The 26,550-nt window shown below is 40.2% G+C and overlaps 1 protein-coding gene across 1 annotated transcript in view; it reads left to right on the forward strand.

The window, feature by feature from the left end:
• The window catches only part of MNAT1 (MNAT1 component of CDK activating kinase), a 124,490-nt gene that overhangs the window by 11,908 nt on the left and 86,032 nt on the right, over positions 1 to 26,550 (forward strand). Inside the window, exons 2-3 of the mRNA XM_086748897.1 lie at positions 23,742 to 23,894; positions 25,570 to 25,643. Of these exons, the coding sequence (XP_086605023.1) occupies positions 23,742 to 23,894; positions 25,570 to 25,643 (227 nt within the window). The remainder of the gene's footprint in view (positions 1 to 23,741; positions 23,895 to 25,569; positions 25,644 to 26,550) is intronic.

Genomic DNA, 26,550 nt, shown 5'->3' on the forward strand with positions numbered 1-26,550 from the left:
GTTCTAGGAGTGTGAATGCATGGGGAGCTGGTGGGAAGATCAGAGGTAAGGACAGTGAGCATCTGTGTGTGCGTGCACATGTGGTGAAGGGGTGCAGGGGTCTAAATGGAAATTAGCTGAGCAAGGAGACTGTGTCTGGATCCAAAAGTCTTGGTCAGGGGAAGAAGGAAGGATGCAGAGGGGATTGGTACTCTATCTTGCCTTCCCTCGTTGGGCTGGAGCAGCACCTGGGCTGTTTCTGAAGTAACCTGAGTTACTTCAGAGCGCTGGGGTGGAGCTGGCTGAGTTCCTGGAGGCCAGCGTTTCGTGGGGCGTGCCGACTGTGCCCATCAGACTTCCCTGCAGAAGTGCAGGCTGAGTGCAACTGCTCCCGCGCTGCCCAGGAGCTGTGCTTTGAGCAGAGGAAATCCTATACAGCGCTAATGCTAATCACTCTCAAATCAGGAATGTGAAATTTGGGCATGCTTCGAGCATTAATTATAGTGGCTTAACTTCCTTATCTGGTAATGTGGGGATAATACTACCTCATGGTGGTTTTGAGAAGGTCAGTTATTTAATGCTGATTATGCATGCCAAAGAAAACTGGAGGGGGGAAAAGAAAGTAAACGTGTTGAAGCAGGATTTGAACGGGGCAGAATAAACAAGGTCTGAGGATAATAAACCAGCATTGTCTGCGTGCACGCTAGTCGAGCATTGCCTAACCAGAGGGCTGGAAGAGGTGGCAGTCCTATCAAGTTGGAAAGAGCAACCCTACGTCTCTGTTCCTGGCAGGCCATGCACATCAACTGTAAGGAAAAAATGTAATGCCCGGGCCGTATATTGTGCAGGCTTGGTAGGGGAATAACGTGACGTTGAGGCCTCTACCCCGCCGCCTGGCGTAGCTGACACAAGGTGATGGATGTCGAGGGGAGTAGGGAGGAGCTGAGAAACAGCCTGCTTGCGTAAGCCTTCTTTCCAAAGGAAATTGGGCTAAGGTACTGTGGAGATATAATACATTTATATCGTAATGAATGACCACAAGAGGGATCAGACCACTTGAATTTTCACCTTTGCATTTCTGATCCTGCATTCTTTTATGTAGCTTGGTTATGGGTGTTTCATATATGGAGATTTTAATTGTCTGACTTGCTGATAATAATATCAGAAATCTAATTGAATATTTGGCTTGTGTCTGGTTTTAGTTTTCTGTCACAGGTCTTTTTCTTGGTTTCGGTCTCTGCGGTAAAAATGAGGCTGTATTACTGCATGACTTTGATAGTTTTACGTTTCTACTTGCACATAAAGTTATGTCTTATTTTTTGCTAGGTAAGACTTCATTTCCGATACTCTTGTTATGTCTTTTTAAGTGAATATTTTAAAAAAGATGACTGTGCTACTAAGTGAGTTCAGAACCCGTACAGTGTCCATATTTTACATGAGCTTGGTCATTTGACCCTCATCTCTAGCTTTCTACCAATTCTCCTCTTCTTGAACATCAGTTATATAATTGGCAAAGGTATACCAGAAAAATCCTAATCTAAAAGTGATAATGCATTGAATATAATGGTCCACAATCACTTTCTCTTACACCTAATTAGTCCAACATTTTATTTTAAAATCTGTATGTTTTTTAGAGATTGTAGAAAGATGTGGAGTTGTCTGAAGGAGAATTGCCCCAACTTACTTCTTTCTACTCTGTGCCCTTTCTTCACAAATATAGAAGCAGCTATATCATTGAAAATTTAATGAAGCTTTCAGCAATATAATGCTGTGCCTCTACATTCTCTGAAATGTATTAATATTTAATGAGCTTCTAATTCTAATTTCAGGTAACAGGAACAACTGAATATAACCATAAATTCTGGTTTGTTTGTGAACAGCGTGTCCCACGTCATTTACAATTCGTAGAGCAGTCACTGACGACCAGTGTGGTAAAGCAGGGGAAGAGTTGTACATCTGAGAATCAAGCAGCTGCTATTTAAATCAACTTTTGACTAAATTTGCTAAATTGTTAAAAATGTTTTGTCTCAGACCTTTTTGCTGCCCCCCCACCCTCCCCCCAAAAAAATTAAAATTTCAGCCTCAGGAAACAGAAGTAATGACCTCAGATGACTTTAAAGCAACAAGATTGTTGTCCAGGTCTCATATTTGAGTATTTCTGTTTTGTGGGGAGGTGTTTTTTATTTATTTATTTGTTTTTAATTCTTAGCAAGTCTAAGGTTAGTTCCTTAGTTAAAAAGTACAATAGTGGGAAAATATTTTGAATGTGTGGGAGAGCTGGTAATACTGAGCAACATACAGAGTTGCATCTAATGAATTGCAGAAGATGGTAATAGTCTAGAAATAACTGTGAAAGTATCCTACTGCACTCTGGACAGTCTCAAACTGAAGATTTCTGTGAAGCATCAAATAACGTTGCACTGCTAGGCTTGGCTGGAAGAAACACGACTTGTTTTGCTCTTTCTTACTGGGAGTGAATCGTAATGCTGAAAAGATGGTATTGTTTACCAAATTTTATGCAATAACAACACCTATGAGTACATAATTACATTTTCAATTAGAATAAGAAAACATTAACACTGAAACATTGTTTTGATCATGTGAAAATACTTTATTGTTCTATCTGCATTATTTAATTTATGGTTCTTTTATTGTTTCTCATAATCATAATTGGCATCCATTAATATTTAATTTGCGGTTTGGAGTTTAATTGCAGGAAAAGGCCATGTATAATGTGATGCCGTTGAATATAGAAACATAAAACTTAATACCCAGAAACATTCTCTACTACACATAGTATTGCCTTTGTAATAATACAAAAGGCAATGTAGAGAATGGTATTCACTCCACTCCCTTTCTTGGCAGCATGCAATTTTCTATGTCATCTATTAAGAAGTTTTTAAAAAGAAATCTTAATATAGTAGCAAGAGAAAGCTACGCTTGCACGACACACGTTGATTGCTTTTTGATTGTTCTGACTTTCTTGCATGAGTTTACTTGGAGCATTACACTAGTAGGGCTAATCAGGATGTTTTCTCACATTTTTTTTAATCCAACTTTTAACGCATGTTTTAGCAGTCTCACAAATGGAATGCTATACGCTGAGCATATTATATGGATATTCTTTCTTTTTCAGGTATGTGTAGCAGCCTCAGAATTTTATTCAGCCTTTAGCAAAGGTTAAAACTTGACCTTCACAGTCTCCTCTCGGAGCAGACCAAGAGAAGCTGTTGGACTGGCATCTCTTGGGAGGCACAGCTCTGGAGCCGGCGTCCTCGCAGCTGCCAGCATGCAGCCTTCTGAGTGCCACCGCCACAGGCTTGCGGGGAGTCTGGGAGCTGTAGGCAGCCAGCTAGGATGGAGCGGGAGCAATCTGCCTTTTGTCTCCCCAGGCCAGCTCTGTCCTGCTGTGATTTGGGCCCTTGCCCAGGGGAAGCTGTAGCAAATGCAGTACAGCCTGCAGTCCTGGCCGCAGACTGGGTTGTAATCCTTGGTCTTGATGGTTCCCCCGTCCCTGGTGCATGTCCCTGCAAGAACACCACTTTTTTTACCCTCAGAGTCTTCCCTACCTGATTTTTGAGACTTTCAGAAACTCTTTCCTTACTGGAAAAGATCTGGAGAGGGCAAGTAAATGTGGTATCTCCTGAAGTAGGAAAGTCAATCTGTTTCTGTACCAGTCTGTTCTAGACGTTTCATGCTGGGCAGTGTCAGGTGTGTATCAGAGACAGACACTTATACTGTGTACTGACTTCCATATTTACTGAATTTATGACAGCTAATTAAAAAAATACACATTTCTAATTAAAATTCTTATTTCTTAGCCATTTTGGATGCAGAGCAGTACGACAGCAGAACGGATGACAGAACTGTGTTAACAAGGCTGTTGTTTCAGAAGACTAGCTCAGCTCATCGGGGGCTTGAATGCCGCCAGCGTAGCCTCGCTCATGCAAGTAGCCCATAGAAACAGTGAGACTCCTCATGTGATGATTATTTTTAGGATAAAAACCGTACTATTTATTTTCACTTCTAAAAAATGTACGTCAGTTTTTCTGACAGTCGTTTTTCTGTCAAATAGTTTATTTAACACAGACAAACAGTTTATTTAAGATAAGCTGATAGCAGTAGATTTGAGTTTGTCCTAATGCAGGCCCTTCTCATATTTGGCTTGGAATATTTACAGTGGAAGCTGAAGGTGGTGCAGGGAGAGGTGTGTGGGATTTTTTTTTTTCCCTTAAATATTACCAGTTCGAAGATTTTAAATGGCTGTCCCTCATCTTCTCCTGAGTGACATAAGATCTTCTACTTGCCAGTCTTAAGCACTGACCTCTTTTGACTAGGTCAGCTTTTGACTAGAGATTGCAAGAAATATAGCAGTCCAACTTAATTTAATGGTGAGTGAGTAGTTGTTTTTTGTGCAAGTTTGGAGGGACTACTTTAGGAAAGGAAAGTAAACAGAGTTTTATTAATCTCTGCAGATTTTTTTTTTCAGATTCTTTAAAGACAATTCAAGTATTTTTACCTGGAGTCTCTTGGGGTATGTATGAATTGCACGTAAAAGCTACATTCCAAGCTTTGTTTTGGAGTTTAGCACTCAGAAGTTAGAAAAATGCCAAAAAGGATTCCTTGTCCAGTTCCTCTGTATATATGGCAGCATACTATTATTGATGTAGAATGCTATTTTTCATCTTGTAGGACTTGTTTTATACCATATTCAGAGAGTATTTTAATCAGTTATTTTTTGGATGTTATCAAGCGTATGTAGTGAATGAGAGAGTCACTTATTTCTTCCTTTTCTGTAATGCTTAGTGTCTCTGGATATAAAATCTTTTATGGCTATGTATTTTTCCTGTGATATAAAAGCATTGTTACCTCTATCTAACTAATGAGAAAAATCATGATGATTTTTACAGGGATCTCTAAATTTCAAAGTGTACTGTAAGGGGAGTGTTCGAACTTCTTTCCCATCTACGCTTTGTCTTCAAACGCACAACCTCCTTCCACAGCAAACAAAAATGGCCTTTTGAGAGCCTCGTAATGAAAAGTGTTAGACTGTGCCAATCCTATGAATAGCTGTCAGGCATTCCAGAAAAGAGTATTTGTGTTAATTAAGGTAAATATATTTTAACTTTGCTCTGCAGCATAGTTTTGGAGTTCTTTAGAGGTTTTATTTAGAGGTGTTACAACGTTGAGCACATAGGCAACTGGTGATTTGTGCAATGTAGTGTTTTGTACAGGTAATGCGCTGGATCATCTCAATGCTCCTGAGGAGGATTAAAACTGAATTTTTGATCCTGGAGGAAAGGAAATTGGGTGTAAAAAGAAACAGTATAATTTCAAAAGGAGTGGGGTTACTAAGGGGCATGGGATTTCCCCCCGCCCCTTGATTCATTTTTCTGTTATGCTTTATTGCCTAGCCTCACACACAGTTATGTCGGCACATCTGAGGGGCAGCCAGCTGCGATGCCAGTGCAGGTACAGGGAGGAGATGGGGATATGCAGCAGCAAGGCCTGTTTTGCCACCAGTGAGAGCTTGTTGTGTAACTACCCTCTCTGTGTGTCTTTTCTGTGGGTCCTCTCTGTGTTTTCTGAGACACTTTGGCAGCCGTGCCTCCTCACGTGCAGGTTTTGCCTGTGCATTTTTAAGCTGAACCGTGAACAGAAGGCTTGCGCTTTGCCAAGCACCTGTGATCGTGCCCTTTCAACGGTATTGTTATTGCTTGAACGCAAAACGTTACGACTTTTCCCACACTCTGCTTCTAGCAAATTCAAGCTTTGTGATTGGATTGTTGGTGTAAAACATTTTTATGCTTTGTACACGAAGACATCAGAAGTCATCAGTCATGCCTTTTGTGTATAAAGGCAACACGAAAAGATGAGCAGTGGTGTGGTAAAAAAAAATTACTGACTCTGTGTGTGTTGACTTCCACTTGAGTCTCCGTGGCCTCTCCAGCTGATTGAAGTCCAGATGTTCCTGTGTCACATGCCTGTCCCATCCCTGTGTTCCTACCTTTTTTTTTTTTTTTTTTTTTTTTGGCCCTGAATGGTGAGCCTGTTCAAGAGGGTGATCTGTTTTAGGCTACTTATCAGCTGAGTTAGCTCCCTGTAGTGCTCTCAGGTGTGTGTGCTGTTGTACAGGCACTAGGACTTGAATGTGGGGTGGGCAGGTATGGCAGCCCAGGTATAAAAGTAGGATAAGCTACTGTAGGACTAGACACCACTGTGCAGTTATAGTAGCCATGTGTGATGCCAGTAAAAATAAATATCTGTATTAGGTGCTTGTATGCTTCTTTGTTCACAGCTTCAGCGCTGTGCCAGGAGAGCGGCTGTCTTGGTAGCATTCCTACAGCATAAAGTGGCCACGTAGGTGTGTGGCAGCCATGCAGAAAAAACCTTTGATCTCGAATGATCCCACGCAATTTCCCCAGTACATACTGTGGGACTTAATATGTTTGTTTTAGTTGACAGCCTGAGCTTGCAGAGGCTCTGCTTTTCTTTTGCTCAAACACCATATAGCTTGGATTTGGATTTAGCTTAAGTAAATCGCAAGGAACCGTCTCTTCGTGTTATGTAAAGTTTATGTTCCTGAGAATAGAAGGATCACTTGTGGATTACTAGAAGTGTTGCAACTTGAAAAGAACTATGCTGGGGAGGATACAACTTTCTTCTCTGACTGGGGAGAGTTTTCAGATCTCTTCTTATTCAGATCTTTTGATAGTCCTTTCAAAGCTTGGGCTGGGGGATTTGGTTTACAGTGGCCTTCTAGCATTGTCACCAGTGTGAATGAAAAGCTGGTACGACATATTGCTCAGGAGGATGATCACTGCACAATATGGTACTTCATAAGAGCAGTGATTTTCATTTTGCATATTTTTCTTCTCTAAATAAATGAAAGTGAAGATAATACAAAGCAAAATCTGTTTGCACAGTAGCGGGAATGACAGTGAAGCAAGTTTGATATTTGATGCATCATAACTGCCATCACCAAGCTGCTATTTCTCTTATCTTTTTTTTGTCTTGGCAATGTTCACATTGATGGTAGCCAGAAGAACCTTCATGAGTCCCACCTCATAGTTCAGTACAGGGAAGGGAAAAATCCTTGAGTTAGCTGTGGTCTAATAGCAAGCAAATTTGAGCAGGTGAGGTGAGGATACAGTGGGAACAAGGAAAGCAAAATTTCCTCCTGACTTAGTTGATACAGAATGTCTTGTGCTAAAGTGGTTGCTCAGCTTTATGCATTATTTTTTGGTGGAGCTGCAGAATGGGATGGGGAGTAACATTGATGTTAGAGCTTCATGGAGTGCAGGTTTCAGTAGTCAGTGCTTGTATTTGTGATTCTTAATCTCTTTGCTGTTTTTCTTTCCCCCCTTGGAGGAGAGTAGGTGGGCTGGTGTCAAGGGGTGTTTGTGCAGCATCAGAAAGTGATAGCGTGTATGCAAGTCATCTTTGTCCCCTGGCTTGGGAAGCCATCCCACAACTTTGATCTGCAGTTTGTGCAGGTGGAGAGAAGGATGAGGAGAAGTCATGCTCCTGTTAGCCTCCTGAAAGTACTTTGTGTCCCTGGAGTGCTAAACTTGGGGTCTTTTCAAGGGATAATAGATGCCATACAGGTGAGTCAGCCTTTTGTGCTGAGGGCCAGGTGCTTGACTTATTTTCAAGCTGGCTTGCTAGAACACACTCTGGCATTCATCACATTTGTAAACACTCCTCAAAGTTGAGGAAGGCTTTTGTCTTGTAACCGGTTTTCCTTAATGCCCTGGGAGTGACTGGCTTGACGCATTTTCCCCAGGTGGCATCAGCAGCCTATGAAATACAGAGGAAGCATTTCTGCTGTGTGACCTTTACAGCAGGGTGATCTTCAGGAAGGACAACCAAAAGTAAGTGTCTCTGTATTTTTGGTACTTTGCCCAAATATGCAGACTTTTGACTCCAGAACAGGTAATGAAAGGCTTCACGTCTTGGACTAGTCCTTTGGATAGCGCCGTTCTTGTCCTCATTTTTCTGCTGTATGTGAATTTGATGGTCGACAAGTCATTCCTACAGAACAGGAAAAAGATAACTTTTAGTGGGGGAGTGTTGCTGGTATTGCTGAGTGGAACAGAGCGGGGTTGTAGTCTGTGGTGCTGAGTTTTACATCAAGTTTAGGCTCTCACTTTTCTGAAAGACCATTCAACTTTCCCTTTAATAATCTATTACTCCTTTATAGCCTTTGTTTTTGAACAAAGACTAGAGAGTATTTGTCTGTAGCAAAGAACAAGTAAAGAGCAGTTCCTGATGAGTTTTCCACAATATTTGATGTAAGTATGACCTCACTGCTAGGGCTGCTTGCAGAGACTAACATTGGGCCATCCTAGATCCACACTGTGCTGCTAGGAAAAGTAAAAACTCCAGTTATATGAGAATTATCCAATGCATGTAATGACCATTTTCTCAAATGTCTGGATCTGTCTTTTGATTTTTCTTTTCTCCTTTCTGTGTAGCATTATTATTGTTATTATTATTATTATTTTTTTTTTTTTGCTTGCTTTCAGTAGGCCATTGTCTTGAGGGGCCTGATCTTGCAAACAGGAATCAACAGAGTTTTTTGTTTACTGATGATACCTGTGGGACTGTTCAAATAAGTATACAGAGCTGAATCCAAGACCTCCTTGAAGCCCATCAAATGTTGAGGTTTTGTTTCCTCTCCTTCCTTGAGAGCTCTATTCCCAATGGGCCACGAAACCAGATCGCCTCTCCAGTAGTAGCTGCCTGAAGGATTATGCCAGACTTTTTTCATAGTAAAAAAGACCTGAACATATTCACATTTTGACATATTATGTCTGAGAATGGCTAAGAAACTGTTTACAGCTTATACACATGTTTTAAACTTACCTATGATGAAGTACTGAGTTTTAGCATGCCTCTCAAATGGGTATCTTGGGGATGGAAAAAGTGACTTAATTGTGTATTGTCAAAAACAAAGACCTTCTTTTGGCATGGCCATTTAATGGACCATTTAGCTTCACTTGAATCTGGTTTTGCTAAAAGCTGCTGAGCAGAAATCACATGGGCTTGTCTTTCAGTGTCAACTGTTTGCTGTGTAGGTGGGGGTACGATGCAGGTGCTGGTGACAGTTTGAACTGTTTGACTTTGTGCCCAGAGTGACAATTGCTGCCTAGCTAGCAGAACCAAAACATACTATTATCTTGTTAGTGCATTCACAGCTTTATGCAATTAAACCACATTATATTTAAGCTGCCTTTACTATACGCGTTCCCACAGTTTTAACACTTTATCATTTAAAGCCTATGAGAATTTGAGAATTAATTCCATGTATACAGTCTGGGTAGCAGTTGAGTGTGATTGTATCTGTGTGGTTGAGGGTGGCTGCCCTGAGAAGTGAGAGTGTGTGAATCGGTGTTGTTGAGGTCTTCAGCAACCAGAAAAGAGGGAATGACCAGCAGGAAATACCCCTTCGTGCAGGAGAGAGCCTTTCTTCCATGGGAACATGTTCAGATAAAAGGTGAAAATTTATCATCTTGGTATTTGGTTGCATTAAATTTATGTAAGGGCTGATCAGCAAGGAAGTTCCCTTGGGATGTTTAATAATCATAGAATAATGCTGATTTCTGCAGTTCGTGAAGAAAACTTCGTATTTCACAGGTGCCTTGGTTCCACCGCGTGAAAGTTTTTGCAGCTAAGTACTTGGCAGTTCTGGAAACTAATAATATAAATTGCTATTAGAGGTGATATTTTGGGTTGGAGGATTTTTTTTTTTGAGTAAGTGTATACATCTTTAAACCGTCTGAGTCATGCATTCTATTTTTTTAATACAAAATTATTTTGAAGATTCAGCATGTCATGATGGCGGTGATTCAGCACAAAGCATAAGGTGTAAGGTGACATGTAGAGACCTCCTAAAAGGACAGAAAAGAAGTGTGTATGTTCCTGGGATCACTGAATTAATTTACACATTTATTTATTTCTAATGACCCCGTGTTGGCAAGCTAAATAAGGTAGGGTGATGGTTCCAGTTTGGGGGCTGACATCCCTCCTGCCCCAGTAAACCAGATTGCTGAGGGGAGATGGTAACAGCAGGGCAGCAGGTAATGTTTATGCTCCACCAGCACAGACAGAGGCGTGTTTCTTTCTATATTGGGTTCAGTCATCTTGGGAATGTGGCCTGATCTTTGTGATTTTTGTGACCAACCATAGCATGGTTTTTACTGGGGAATTTTGTTAGACTGGTTAACTTTGTACGTTGGATTCAGGCCGTGCAGCAGTAGGTGTCACCAAACTTGTTTTACAGGGTTTTCCAAGGAAAACACCCAGTATGGTGTTTCTGCCCTGGGTAGGTTGCATTTACCTACCTGGGTAGGTAAATGCAAAAGGCTGTAGCTGCTTTTCAAATACTTCTGTTTGCAGTGGTACCTTCAGTTATGAACTTCAGCTTGTTCCCGTAACCGGATTCTTTTCAGGGTTTGGTTGTTGAGTGCACGATAGCTGCAATAGCCGGGGTGCACTCCTCAATATCTACAAACAACCATTTCTTCCTTATGTTTGGATCCCTCTCTCATTTTTGACTAGTAAACTTGGCTTATGTCCTTTGTGGAAGTGGGTAAGATGATCACTTGTCTGTAGTGTTGTAATGTTTCTTGGAGGAAATGCTGGTAAACAGTAGAACACCTTATACCGCTATCCAAAATGTTGCATGTGGTTTTAGGTGGTGGAAGCAACTTGGGTTGCCCTTTAGGGAATAGTTGCGAAGTTAAGGAAGTGGCCTAAGTATATGGGGCTCTGAGAGCTTTAGAGAACTTACTAAAGTTGTATTATAAATAGCAGGAATGTGGATTTAAATGAAGTAGACTGCTAATCATAGGTATTGGTGGCTTTATCTTGCAATTACACACTGTCACAAAAGGTCTTTCTTGCACTCGTGAATAACAGCAGTTAAACTGAATCACAGAAGGACCTTAATTTATTTTTGGTGTTTTTTTTTTTTTTTTAGATGCTAGTTTTATCTAGAAAGGGGGAAGTGAACCCTAACGTGGGAAAAGTTGTCTGTGTAAGCATGTTACAGAACAGTCACGGTCCTCAGCACACCTACCCAAATGTGTGCCACAGCGCTGAGCTCGTGCTTTCAAATCTGAAAAATTCAAATTTCACATAGCTGTCCTGAAAATTAGTCCCTAAGCCATGGTGGAAGGAGCCTCGTTTGCCCACGTTATCCATCTTGGACATCAAGGACAGTTTGTGTATCAAGCTTACAGCATTAAGCCAAATAATTCAAAGTAATGCATAATTCCATAAAATGGTGAGAGTAGATAATTCACAGTCTAGGGTCTCCTTAGAGATTAGTTTCTGAGTATAGAGAATTTTATCTTTTGCACATACGCAGTTTGCTTTGGCCAAGAAAGGTGCAGGTGGGCAGTGTTAAATGGGTGTCTCCAAAATGTCAGCAATTGGAGGAGTCTCTTTTCTGAAAAACTGATCTTTTGCTTTTTTGGGTTTCTTTACTGCGTCCCCCAATCTGTTGGTCATCTGGGAATTTGCTAGTGGCTATTGTTTTCTTGGAGGGTCTGCAGAATCAAAAATTCACTTGTAAAATAGATGTTTTGAATTTGGGGGGGAGGATTGAAGGAGAAATCCTTTCATCACGTATAAGCTTATTATTTAAATGAGGCTAGGAGCGTGCAAAAAGCATAACATTCTGTGTTCAAAGGCTTTCAGTTTTCCTAGAGATACGCGCTCAAGGGTATACTCTCCTGATTTGTTTTAATTTGGCTGCTTTACTGGCACTAGATAATATCAAGCGTTTATTATGTGTGATTTATATGGATAAGGAAAATGCTATTCACTGTTTCTCAGACCATGAACAATGTTCTTTACACATGGCTTTAGTACAGCTGTTGTGAGCTAAGTAAATGCTGCTGTTGAATACAGGCGCAGGTCCCGTATAATTACGGAGCAGTGTGGTGTTTATGAGAGAACCTGCAGCATTGTTGAATGCTTCTCAGCTGATGTTTGGATGAAAGAGATAAGCTCAGATGTTGTCTGGAGCTGATCATCTGAATCTTGGGCCAGATTTCCATTTCCTTACTTGTTTTCAGTGGCTCTTGACTTGATCAGTGGGACTAGTGGGCTGTGGTGCCATGCAGAATAAGGCTGTAGCCTTACTGGTTTTGGTGGGTTTTGATTTTCTCCATGATATTCACAGCTGAAGCGGTAACTGGAAATTTGAGTCTGGTGTGTTTGTTGCTTTTTGTTTTGTTTTGGTTTTTTTTGTTGTTTGTTTTTTTAGTTAACATTACAGAGAGATAGAAATTAACGAAAATATTCTGCAAAACAAGTAAGTTAGACCTGTTCTACAGAGGGTGGCAGGTAGGGTATATGCTAAAACAGACATTAAAAAATACTTTTTCCAAGCTATTTCCACACACAAATAATGAGCCACACACACAAATACCTAACAAATCTATGCTCTGAGTTTAGTGTTGATGCACACGAGGAACTCCACGTAATGAAGAACAGATTTGTGGATATTTCTCTGACTTCAAATTGTTTGCCAGCAATTCTATCGTGATCAGCTTACCAGCGTGGGGAGACAGCTGTGTGTCATCCTCCCCGTATCCTCTGCAGTCTCTTGTCCCAGTGTTTGCATCCGCTGCTGAGTAACTACACCAGGGTGTTCTGTTTTGTGTGGTTTGTGGTGTAACAAGTACTGATATAAATACAGACAACAACATAATTTATTTGGCTAAAATAGAATTATGGTTTTGCTTTTGTCTTTTTGATCCCCCATTAATACATGTCTTGCTTCTTGCTCCCACATTGTGCAACTGATTCTCCTCGTCTCTCCTACTAACAAATATTAAAAGAATGAATAAGCATCACAAATTTTCATCACGGTGAAACTGTTTGAAATGTGCTGCAACTTTGGGAGAACAATCTGTATTATCTCTTTGGTATGGTGAGTAATGTATTTGCTTACTTAAAGTCCTGTTTGATAACCTGTGAAGCTACCTTCACTTGAAATAGGGCTCGGTTTTTATTCCCTACAATCTGTAGAAAATGGTTGGGATGCCAGCATAGCTAATGAAGATCTGATGCGTCCTCCTTATTTTTTTCCTCTAAAAATAATTGCATTGAATGTGACATCTGCAATTTAACTTCAAAAATTTTGCATGATGTTCACCAGCTGGTTTAATGTACTAAAATAGAAATTGTCGTTTATTTTTAAGCTTGAGGAAAAAGTGTTTTTTTTAATGATTACATTTACAATGCAAAAAAAATATTCCCTACCAGGTTTAAGTAGGTCAGGATCTCTGCCACCCTTAAAAAGGAAATTGCAGTCTGACCTGCTCAATGGCCAGCGTGGGACTAGGGGAGGAGGTTTTGGTGTGTTTTTCCTTTCTTTTTTTAATAAGTCAAAACATATTTGTTTTTGAGATTGTTTCACTGGCTGTGCGTTGTATATTGTAGGGTATTTCAAGGCATCCCTGAAATATTTATCATGCTGTGTCCCACCAAGAATGTAATCTTAAGGCCTCTGCTGTTTATGAAGCAGTTTATGAAGCGCAGTCCATATTTTATCTCATGCTGAGAAAAGATGTGATAATAGTTGTTTAGGGATTATGTGAAAATGGAGTGAGGAATGACCCTTAAAACTTGGTAGGAAGTAGGAGATTCCCAAATGAGACTGGGAAGCTGTTTGAATTGCTACTGTTGGGATTCTCTAATGTATGTCTCCTTTGCACTTATACTGGTGAAAATGAAGATTAGTGAAATAAATAAACTTTTCTGAGAAAATGCAATAAAATCTCTTGGGTTACAGACACTAAAACTAAACCTGTAACTCTGGTAACTTGCCTTCATTAGTGCTGCAATTTCGGAGGCTACAGCCACAGAACGTGATAAGGAGCTTGTGATGCTGCAGATCATTAGCGGATCAAAAGTGCCGGCTCTGGGAAGTGATATGAGTGATGTGATGCAAATGAGACATTCCTAAATAAGCGATCCATTGCAACAAGAGATGCCATACTTGGTTTTGAGTTCATTCTTTACGTCTTCTTTAACTTCTTTACGTTACAAAGCAACGTGCTGGGTTGCAGATCTCTGTGTGGTCTGTGGCATGTTCCCGGGCAAATGTTCCCCAGATTTCTTCGGACAGTCAACGCCTGGCTTTGGAGAAAGGCAGGGAATGACCCCGGGGTCCCTTGCATGCCCGTTTTTGTGTGTGCTGATGTTTAAGTGAACTTTTTTTCAAGAAACCCTGAATGGCTTGTTAGATATTTTTTTTTTTTTTTTTTTTTAGTTGCAAGTATCTTGCTCTTGCATGTCAAATATAATATATATATTTTTCCTACGTTTTCAAAAATAGTGATACACAAACCTTTCACTCTTTGCAAGTGGATTTTTATTTTTTTAAAATGACAGTTTTTCTTTTTAGAAGATACTTGCCCAGGCTTATTTCCTTAAGGATTAAGTCTGTATTTGGATGAAAGATGGCAATAAACTGTTATTGAGTTGGATTTTTCTTGTTTGTTTTTCTTTCTTCTGATGAGGTTTTCTGCAACTTAGTGTTAAGAATAATTTAAACTGCTCTGTAAGGTATTTAAGGACTGCATATAGATCCTTCTTCCTTCTCTACATCCAGCTATTCAAATTGTAATAGTAAAGGCAACAGAGATTTAGCAAGTCATTCTAAATGGTACCTTAGGGCAGGAAATAAAGAATACCCTAATAAATTGAAATTCCAGTAGGGAATGGGGGTATGATGTAAAATTACCTACATTAGTCTGGGAAACTGGAGTGCTCTCAGCAGCAAAAAACTACCGAGCCCTTTGTATTCAAAAGCTACTGGTGTTTTTGGTCTGTCTTGCTGAAAAGGCAGCAGTCCTGGGAAGCAGTTTGTTCCCTAAGGTTGTATCGGGCTGATGAAGAGGTGGCAATGATTTGTTGGGTCATGACCATGACGTTTTGCTGCATAGAAGTCGTTCATCTAAACTTGTTTTACTTGTGAGCTAAGGCGTGGCGTAGTACAGAAGTATGTTTCAGCTAAGATGTACTTGCTGCTAGAAGACTTTTTATGTGTTAGTAGACTATATATCCATATTAAATTACATGTACTATCTGAAAGCTGAGAAGGCTTACTCTCTAGTTTTCTTCTGTGCTATTGTATTAGCTATTAAAGACAAGCAGAATGGTGTGATCTTACCTTCTCCTTTTCCACAAGGTGAAAAAATTGATCCAAGTGAATCAAATTTGGATTTCTGAGACATATACCTATTATGGTTTATGCTAAATAAGATACATTGGTTATTGATAAAAGAACATGCATCTGTGTAACTTATGAAAGACTGCTTTGGACTGTTGGTTAGGAGTTATTTCTGGAAGGAGCAGATGCTGGAACATCTGTGCCGTGCGTGTCATCCTTTAAATAAAATGTCAATATTCAAAGATGCATGTAATATTTTAGTATCTTCACAAAAAATAGCTTTTATGTCCCCTTTTAATTTTTTTTTTTTTCCCCTGAGTTGTTGCCTCAGGGTTTCAGAATTTAGAGCGTGTAGCTAGGACTACTTGTAGCTAGGGGAAGTATTTCTCCTAGAGTTGAGTTGTCTTGCCTTAGTTGTTATTACAGAGTTTGTAAAGCACATGCTGAATGCTGAGGAGGGTCTTTTGTTGCCAGAGTTTTTGAGAATGTGATCCTACATCAGCTGGAGGGGTTGCCTGCTGTGGTGCTGTGCTCTTCCCTTGCTTTGCAGCCCAGCGGTGCTGGTGCTGGTGCTCATGTCGCAGGCATGTTGGCAGTTGGGGTATATCCCTTTGTCAAAGCCCTCGGTGTCAATATATGGGTGGAAGCATTGTGGGATGCCCTAGCCTATCTGAAGTCTGCAGGAAGTTTGGCTACTGAACTTGTTGGGACCTGGAATTTACTTGAGAGTTGTCCTAGTTCTGCTTTGAGAGCAGATCTGCAAAGCTGCGTAGGTATGTGGTGGTGTTTACAAAAGTGCCTGCCCATGCTGCTTGGCATCAAACTGCGTTGTCCGGTACTAAACACAGTCTCTGTTCCATGTTCTTCATGCTTCAGCTTCCGTAATGAATGAGTCTTAAACAAGTCTGGCCTTCAAGACTTCCATGATAGTCCTGTGATGTGCTTACTTTGCCTGGGATTTGATATTTGGCAACAACCTGTTTCAGCTTCCTCACCCTGCTTGGTTGTTCCTGCCTTCGCTTTGCCCATTGCTATGTGCTGGTTACAGGCATTTGTGAACTATGTAGTGAACCAAATGGGAGAATTCATCTGGCTGAAAAATAACCCAGCAAATAACCATCTGGCTGCACAAATGTTTTTCTGGCCTGAGGCAGAGGACAGCAGGGGAAGAACAGTGCACAGCAGTGAGAAGGCAGATTAGAGTTTCTTTGGCAATGATGCTAACTTAACATATAGGAATACAATTTTGGTGTTCCTAGGCTGCATATATAAACTCAAAATTGTTAGGACTTTTGCTACTCATGAGAATGGTAGTTGATGTCTTAACCTTTGAGTTTGGTCACTCATTTCTGACAAGTTATGTAAAAAGAAAGAGTTGATTTTATTGTATCATAAACCAAGATTTATGCATGTAGCACTTTGTCGTGGCAGATTGTTCTTTCAGGCTTTTCAAACCAAGTAAGCTTAGTGATGGGGAGGACAGTTCTTCATTACAAATTGCTTTTTGAGCCCTGACAGTGTTTTCAGAGCTATCCAGAACATGGATGATGCAGTTATTGCTTCAACAGGCTGCTCTTTTCAGGTGTTTTTAATTGTGTGTACATACACCCACACTGTGTCTCTGTGTTTGAATAGCTTAAGGAAACTGGACTGTGTACTTTCTATGCTTCAAGGGAAATACAAGCCTATGCTCTTGGCAGAAATTTGGCTTAGTTCCTCCCAAAAGCTGGGAGAGATGAGCCAACACAGGCAGATCATTCAACAGGTATGTTTGCAAGAGATTGGTAAAGGTTTTAATTTTGAGAGGGTTTTAAACACTTGCATGTTTCCTATTGAGACCCCAAACTGTGGTGGTTTTTATGGAACACCTTGGTCATATGCCTGGTTCTCTTACAGATGTGTGTCTTATCAACTTCTTAGTTTCTGAGATTAGACTTGAAATATGGGAGTGTCTTGTGACAAGCCCTCAGTAATGTAGTCAGGATATCCCATCATGCCACAAATACTTGTCAATTTTTTTTTCCCCCTTTCCCCATATAGCTGCATTTCCTTGTATTGCTTCCACGTGCCCTTGTTGCGCTCTAAAATGCATTCAAAAGTACAGAACAGAAGGTAGAAACCTTGTTTCGGATCAAGTAAAAGATTTGTCGTGACTATTTTGAGTCCCCAAAGTGTTTATTTTCTATTGTCTGTGTTTTAGTTTTTTTTTTTTTTCCAGTGTAATTTCTGGCATATGCAGGTGTTTTGTAAGACTGAGTAAGTGAATGCTCGAAGTACTTGAGTTGGTAAGACCTGTCAGCTCTGGGGGCAGTTCAGCCCACGCCGTGGCGTAGGACTTTCTCACGCGGTAACAGATGGATACGCATGGAGACGGCAGCAACGTGTCTTGTATGGAGTTTGGTGTGAGGTCTTACACTCATTAATGATAAGTGTCTGTCTTGTGAGACAGTGGGCAATGTTGAGCCGGATCATATCTAAAAAAGTGCAGTTTCGGCATTTTAGGCAGACATAGAAGGTTTTGTAATTGTGTCTTAAGTTCATGTGTGCTGTGGGCAGCTGCTAATCCTGACAGCTACCAAATTTGATGTTGTTTGAGGACCCTCAGAACTTGCACAGGTTCTTATTCAAAGAGAATAAAGCATAATAAAAGGGTTATTGACACAGTGGAATTATTATTTTAGTGCATGTGTTTGCCCAGTAGACTGTAATGGATTTGAAGTAGTTGTTCTGGTACATTGGGTAAATTCTCAGTCGATTTTGGTATGCCTAGTCATTGTGAAAGCAGTTATTTCTCAATGCCACACAGCTGCTCTTGAAGTGTCAAGAATTGGCCTGTCAAGAACTGGCCTGTTGTTTGACCAAATTGACATAATTGTGCTGTAAGACATGGGTTTTTTTATGATTGTGTCCTTAATTGACTAGCGAGCAGTATCTCATAGAGAACCACTTTTATTTAAATACCTATAGAAATATTTTCTCTAGGCTATCCAAAGTTAATACCATAAAAAGTTCTTTTCTAATTTTTTTTTTTTCTAGGAAAAAAGAAAAGACTCGTCTGTACTGGATAAATGTGAGTTAAGTTTCAGCTTGCTGTGAACTCTCTTGTCGGGTCCAAGCCACTTGAAATGATTTTGTAATGGAGATGTTGAAACACAATGGGTGGTGGAAATGTTTCTGTTTATTATTAATTGACTTAGTATGTCTTTTTTTTTTTTTTTTTTTTTTCCCCTTAAAATGCTAGTCATTCAAGGCTGTAGTTCAAGCACTACCTGGTCTGCTTTCTTTCTGGTGAGTGCAGTTGAGATCAACTGGTCTGTATATTGGAGTATGTATATGGGTGTTCGGAAAATAGGGTTGTGTCTCCTAAATTTTTGAGATGTCTGGGCTTATTTAAGCTCCCCCTCTCTGCAATACAGAGCAGAACTTGTCTGACAGGACAAAAATGAAACAAAAGTGTGTGTGTGCCCCCTTTTCCCAGATTATATAAATAGTCTAAAAGAAGGGTTGTATACTCAGCAGCTTGGCGGATGATGCTGAGAATTGACATACTACAGATATAGGCAAAGTATGAGAGGTTGCTTTTTTTTTTTTTTTTTTTTGTTTTGCTTTATTTACAGGAGAGGTTAAGATCAGCTCTCTCGGTACTTTTGGGAAAAAAAAAAGTTAAAGTAATCTCTGAGATTTGGTCTTGCAGTGCGTGTTACTGTGGGCTGAACAGAGGGGAGCTGCAGACAGCTGAAGACAGCTTATCAACAGTGTTTAAAAACCAAAAGTTCTCATCTGTTGACTTGACAGAGTTGTGATTTCTGCCTGAAACGTGCGAGATGTCTTACTGCCACAATGAGCTGTAATTTATACATGGTGCCTGAGCTGCTTTTGAGATCTGTTTGTTTCCTAGTTGAAGACAGACCCATTGTTGGTTTTTTGGCCAAGTAAGGTTTGGTGAGCATTCTGAAGTTGTCTCGTTACAAGGTGAGAACAGGAGAATCCCCATTGGTAGGACTTGGCAGAATCTGAACAGATGAAGAAGGAGAGTAATTGGTATGTTCTTCTCCCAACTCCCTCTTGTATTTGGCGAACAGGGAAGAGATGGTCCAAAACACACCGGCAGCTGCTTCTGCAAGTACTTGAATAAGGATTTCTGAATTTCTGAAGCTGAGGTGTCAATAGGAAAAGACTTATTTTTATCCCTAACTCCTTTCTCATCTGGGAGCTACTGATCTTATAAGGTCCTTTGTTCTGAGGCTCTCAGAAGCATTTGGTATCATTGCACTCACGCTTCTTTCTCTTTTCTCAGCTTTTGATCTCTGGCCTGTAACATGGGGAAGAAAATTGCTTTTGCTCTATTCCCGTAGCTTTTTGGATCACAGAGATCATCATTGCTGCAGACTCTAGGAAGAACCTGCTTTCTTGGCTGTGCCTGTTAGTCCATCAGCTTAGAAAATAAACCTACAATGGCCAACTGCAAATAGGAGATGAACTTATGGCTATGTAGCAGAAACCACTGAGAGTTATAAGGACTTGCTAAATGTACTGAAGGTTGCAAAATAAACAGGTTTGACAGCTGCTCCCTACAAATCGGGCTGCTCTTGTCTCAGTTGAAGAATCTCTGTGTTAAGGACACAAAATGGTCTAACACTAATTAAGCAAAAAGGCTGTGAATGTTTCTAAAAGCATATTTGATTTAAAAATCTAGATGTCTTTCTGTAGGCTTTCGCGTGTGTATGTGTTTCCCGTTGGTTTTTAATGTTCCCTTGCCATAAATCAAGAGTCATTCCATTTCTGTAAGTAAATTTCCCTCTGACATCAGAATTGAGGAACAAGTGAAAACACATTTTTTTTTTTTTTTTTGCTGATTCTTTCCATTCCATTTGTTTATGGTTCAGATCTTGGCTATATGTTGAAGGCTGTATTATTATTTTTTCATCTAAACAGTTTTTTCCATAGTAGAGAGAACAATTTGTTTTGTGTGTTACTTTAAATAGCGGAAACTTCTTGGTTATAAAAGCTGAAGAACAGGAGCTTAGAGATTCTAAATATTTGATACTGTTTAATAAGCATATCTACTGAAACTAGGCTTTGTAAAGAAGGGTGGTAGCTCATGCTGTAATATTCCTAGTCAACAGCAAAAGCCATTAAGATTTTTCTTTCCTGAAACGATTAATGGCTGCATATCTGAAGTACTGCAAGTTTTTGCTATGCTCGGCAGAATCTAAATTTTAAAAGAGAGAATATCTTGTACTCGTGCTTGTGAAAAAAGCTCTTCCCTTATTCTGTTTGGTTTGCTTTCTTGCCAGCCAAGCTAGGAAAGTAAGCAGCACCATGAAGCTATGCTAGTGTCGTGAGCCATTTTCATCTGTTCCCTGTCCAAGAAAGCCTGATTCCCTATCTGCCATCATCCCTCCATGAAGCGTATGTGTGCTTATATGGGGAATGCAGGATGGGGCACAACTCTTGTGCCCTTTGAAAACACTTTGTCCAACGCAAACACTCAGTTCCAGTAAGTGTAATTTAGTTGATAAATATCTAACGGTTTTCTGGAGAGGAACTTCTGCTTGTTTTCTGCAACGTACCAAAAGCATTTTTAGTACGATCTCAATCCTGAAGTCCTTGAACACTGACATGAGGGAATGTAATGCTGTTTGTGCATTGATGGTGCCAAACCATCTAGATGCTTTATTATTTGCTTTCCTCAAAAATGTGGTGGTGTTCTAGACTGCATAGAGACTGAGACATTTGTTTAATATTTCATGGGGATGAGAGAGAAGAACAAGATGGATGAAACTAGTGTCCATGGAAATGAAAGTGAGTGTACTGATGGTTATTATCTTGGTGCGGAAGACCAGCAGACTTATTTTTGGAGGTGCTGTAACTGCTTTTGTTGGTGACATTACTAATAGTCATCCCCTGTCATCTGTGTATATGGAGCTCCCTGGCCATTTTCTGTTGATGTCTTAATCCAGATTACCTATTCTCAGTATGCAAATTTATCATGCTGTATTTTTTTGGTTTTAGAGTGTGAGATAAAGCTTTGTCAAGTCAGGTTTTGAAATCTTTAATTCAAGATGTGAAATAATTTATTAAATCCACCTTTATTGAAATCTGTCGTCTTGGTGTTTGCATGTGCTCTGACTTCAGTGGTCTGCAGCAAAACCAAAAAGAACTCGTTTGGGAGGAACCTGGGAGATGGCTTTTTTCCCTTCTTCAAGAATGAGATGGAAATGTGTGATCAAACATATTTGCCATCCCTCACAAAGTGGCTGCGGTTTGTAGGGGCAAGAATGACAGAGCTGCTAGGAAGTAAGCCTGGGATCTAACTGTGTAGGTTAAATCTGTCTGGACGTGGAGAGGAGGCAGGGTTGGGATAGAGCCCAGGTTTGCCCTTGACTTGTCCCGTATAACCCCTTTTGAATTCAGAAGGAATTATCTGCGAATAAATATAAGGGTGGATGTGCATGAGTGAGTGAGAATGTCATCACCTGATGTGGGATTCCCATAGTGAGGTGTTGACTCATCTTTTTTTGTATGGAAAGCTGTTTTCCAGCCTTAGAAACACTGGTTCCAGTTTGGGAAGGCATTGAAGGACTTGTAGGAAGCATCCCTCCTTTCCAAGAAGGGAGATATATATATATATATATATATTTGTTGTTGTTGTTTGTTTTTTGTTCCCCCTCCCCCCCAGTCAAGTCCTGTGTAAACTTGAAATGTCTTTGATTTAGGGAAGGGCAAGATGGGGGGGTGGAACTGACGTAGTTTCAGGTGCTGCTGTCTGTGCATAATATCTTGCACATGGAGACCCTGTTCTGTTGGTCCTTAGGCAATACCAAGATAAAAAAAAAACAATACAAACACCTGCACCTGGATCCACCTGCCAGGTTCTGTAGCTTTACACTCCCTTTTCTATAACTTAAAAATAGGACAGGGGAGGCAGGGTTTTTTTGCTGCACTTCGGTTGCTGTGTTGATAGAGATGTACAAACAGCACAGGCTGCCAAAACCAAGGAGACAGTGAAACTGTCCTTATGTGCTGGGCTGCTGCATGCACAGACAGGTTGGGGGAGGAAGGAGAAAACCCTTTTTCCCGGCCTTGCCTTCTCTCATGCGTTTAGCGTTCCTTCTACCATGGCAGTGAGCTAAAATATTTTTGTAAAGAAGCGTACTTCTTGAGTCCATGTCCCAGTAACTTCTGCATTTCAGGCCTAGCGTGCTAAAAGGTTTGGTCTTAAATTGTGTTTAAATGTGCTTGGTTTGCTAGCTAGAGGGATTGTGGAGCAGGAAAATGTCCAAGTAAGTTCAAGGTTTGTTCTTTAATGCTGGCAGCTGCTGTGCAAGATGTATTTGGAAACTGTAGTTCTACTTGTGTTAACAAAAAAAAAAAGGCTTGCTTTTTTTTTTACCCCCTTTCTTTTTAATTGTAAGATACAATTGCATTTGTTTTGCACTTTCTAATCTTGAAAACAGAAGCTGGATAAAACTGGTTGGCTCCAGCTCTGCTTCTGTGAGTACTGGAACTGGTTTGGTTCGGGGCAGGTCAGTGGAGTGAAAGTTCTGTTTAAGATCCTTCGCAACCATGTCGGTATTGTTTCTCTTAACTTGTTTAGCTTTTTTGCTGGGTTTGTGAAGGTATGATACAGCTCAGCCCTTCATGTACAACTGTTTTGGCTTCAATATACCAAAGCTATAAATAGACCCCCTCTTGCCTCCCCAGCAGTAGGAAATGACTGCAGCAGGTGTTGTCCTCTACTAGAAATTTGCACATTATTAGCACCCAAGTATTTTTTTTTTTTTTAAACTGGTTTTCTTGTTGTGTGTTGTTCCTTTAGTAAATGCCCACTGATGGTCAGCAAACATCTTCTTAAAATCTAAAATCTTCATTAAGACAAAAGAAATAAACCTTTCTGGTTTTATTTCGGTGCATCCCCTGTGTGAAGTATATTTTATGTGCAATTTTAAAAGTATTAACAGAAGACATAGGAGAGCTGCATAATGGTGATGACTAGTTGAAACGGTATTTCGATTCTTTGAGCTGTGCTGGGCTGGAGTTTAGCTCAGGTTTGTTACAGCGGTTCCTCCGTGGTAATACTGGTAGATGCTTGGAAAGCTGTGGGCAAGCTGTGTGTATCCCTGGTTATGCTAAAGAGTAACTTGCACTGTGAACGACATCAAGAAAATAAACGGGGTTTTTTGTGCAGCAAGGTAGTGCTCAGAGTAAATAAGGATATTGCAGTCTGATCCATGCAAAATGAGTTTGATGGTGTCAATAAACAAGTTTCCCCTTGACACAAAAGCCATCGTTGTGCTTGGATTAAGTTTCAGCCTCAGCGAAGAGGCCACTTGTTTGGACAGGGAGAATAAACGCATTCGTGCTGCTGAGATTTTCCTTTCAGCCATGGTGGAGAGCCCTTGCCTCCTTGCCACTGTTGGGTGCTGAGGAAATAGTGAAATCAAGGGGAGATATGCTGTGTATTTATAGTGTGTGTGGGAGGAAACGACAAAAACAGGGGACAATCCTGTGTTTCAGTTACTGTCTAACATGTGTCTGCCTTTGTACCTCTTCCTTTCTCCCGCAGATGCGAGAGCTGTGTGGAACTGCTCTTTGTGAGAGGGGCTGGGAATTGCCAGGAGTGCGACACGCCGCTGCGGAAGAGTAACTTCAGGGTACAGCTCTTTGAGGATCCTGCTGTCGACAAGGAAGTGGAGATTCGCAAGAAAGTGCTGAAAATGTAAGTATCAGAAGTTAAATAACAGAAGGTGGATGTATTTCCTGGATTGCTGTTTTAAAAAATTGACTTATTCCTCCAGTAGTACAGAGGAGATTTTTTTTTTTTTTTTAAAGTGATAACCCATAAAACTTGACTCCATTTAACATGAAGAGATTTCAGAGAATCTGATTTTATGCAGTGACTGAGGACTGAATTCTCAACTTAGCCTTGAGGGATTTCTGCTTAGCATAGCATTAGAAAATGTTGGGTCTTTCTATGTGGCCTCCTAAGTGTAGATGATTAGATATTGAGGACTACAGCTGCTTTTGCTTTGAGGGGGTGGACATGGGAGTGAGGCAAGAAACAAGACCTTGATTGTTTTGCTCCTTGGGGACCTATTTTGAGACTTGAAGGCCAGTTCCCTTCAAAATGAAAATGGACAAAAGCATCTACCTTCACATTGTTTTCTATTTCACATGGCAGTTGTTAGTGGAAATACTTCCTGACAAGCCTTGTGTTAGTAGTCTGTCATGCAGACTTGAGAGGTCTTGGAATTGAGATAAATGAGATCTAAAATTGCATCTCACTCCTTGTGGCCAAGGAACAACATTTTGTAAGGAAAATAAGCGCCAGTGTTATTAGAAGAGAGTCTGATGGAAGATAACAAACCTGAAGAGAGTTGTGTGTGCAAAAATGAACGTTCAGGTAAATTGTAAGCTTGGCAGCCTTCATCTGAGACTTAGTGCAATACTAATTGAATCATATGGTGTTGCTGAGATGTGGGGAAATGGTGTTGTTGAATACCAAGAGGCTGATGTGGAAAGCAGAAATAATTTTGAGGTTTGATTATAGAGTCTAGTGAAGTTAACAAAAGTCAAACTAGAATGAAGTCATCTTAGTTGACTAAGCACGGAACGAAGTGTAGTTAGAACAGAAAACGTAAAATGCTTGGCCCACTTGAATTTGCTAGACTAGTTTTTAGTAGGCAGAAAAAATGTCCCCAAACTGGAATTTGGCCTGAGTTCTTGGGATTAGATTTTCATACTCCTGGGTATCATGTCATGTATCTTGGTCTGCAGAGCAGGCAGAATCTCAGCTTTCATGTTTTCTTGGGAAGAAAACCTGCATGTCTTGACTTTCAGAGATTGTCCACATTCTAGCCAGTTGTCCCTTCATCTTTTCACTTTTTCCAGCTACCAAAAGTTGGATAAATGAGCTCTGGAATGATCTATTAATATGAAGTAAGGTATTTGTGTAGCATTTTCAGTTTGCTGCTGACGTATGCTTTCTGTTATTGGCACAAAGCCAACCTCCATTTTCTGTTAACTTCTAGAAAAACTTTTTTTTGTGGGTGTTACTGTTGTCTCTGCCTCTGTTAAAAGGTTTCTCATGCTGAAGGGCTGCCTTGAAATTAGTATAGCCTAGCCTCTGTGCTTCTGTTTACCTGTAACCCTGGAAAAGGAATCGACAAACAAGCCAAAGATAGCACCTATTTGTGCCAGGCTGGCTCCTTTCCTTTGAAACAATCGCTTCTGTCTCCTTTTTAATGATTCCGTACGTTGGTCAGTTGTGGGAGCCGCAAAGCACATAGTTGATAAAACTAGGTCAATACTTAATAGGCTTGCAGCAAGAGCATTGTTGAATTGAAATGGCATCTTTGTGTGTTATATAAATACTTGTTTCTCTTCTCTCGAAGATACAATAAAAGAGAGGATGACTTTCCCAGTCTAAGTGAATATAATGATTTCCTGGAAGAAATAGAAGAAATTGGTAAGTCTTAATGCTTGCATTTTTGATGATGTGCTGTGCTCATGAGACCATAAGCTTTTATCTTCTGGCTCTGCTGCCTATGAGAATGTCTGAGTTTCTGTAGTAGGATTTCTCATAGTATCAGATGTTTATCTAATTGCTTTTTTCCTGTACGTTTTTAGTCATATTTAGTAAACTGTAGGACATTGTTAAGTAAAACATTTTATCTGCCAAAGAAAAAACATGATTCAAAGGGGAAACAGTGCTTTATAGCTGGAAAAGAAAGGCTTGCAGGGCATTGTCGGTACTGCACTGGGAAAGATTAAACGAAGACAGGAGAAATTGAAATTTTCATTATATGCCTCCATTAGCTTTATCTACCATGACAGAAGCCATATGGTGTCTTTCATCATTTTTGCTTCTGTGAGTACAGTAGTTGAAGCTGCTTTGAAGCTGATGACCTTACATACCACTGTGGTAGCATTTTATGTTGTTGTGCAGAAGGAGAAGGTTTAGGAACAGACATTGATTTCTTTCTCTTTGGATGAGTTGAAGCAGAACTTGCCCTTTGGGAAGGGACTATGTTATCAACAGAGTTTATTTTCTTCTTAGTTAGGGTGACTTGTGATTTATGGTGGAGTGATGGATTTTGCTTAGAAAAACAAGGATGTGTTCCAAGGAATGACTCCTGAATGCTTTGTTTCTTGGGTTTTATGAGCTTCTGAGGCTTGCTTTTTTTTTTTTTTTTTTTTGTCCTGGAGGAAGAAGAGGTGGCTTAGAACATGCAGGAGGGGCAGTAAATATGATTTGAAGGAAAATATGGAGATACTACTCCCCTTCAGTTTCTCAGAGGAGCCCTTGCTCCTCTTTGCACTGTGGTGTTTTGTAGAAATGAATCCAGTACACTTAAGCTGTGAGCAATTTATCA

This window comes from Chlamydotis macqueenii, chromosome 5, assembly GCF_036417535.1.
Source record: "Chlamydotis macqueenii isolate bChlMac1 chromosome 5, bChlMac1.mat, whole genome shotgun sequence".
Taxonomy (NCBI): Eukaryota; Metazoa; Chordata; class Aves; order Otidiformes; family Otididae; genus Chlamydotis; species Chlamydotis macqueenii.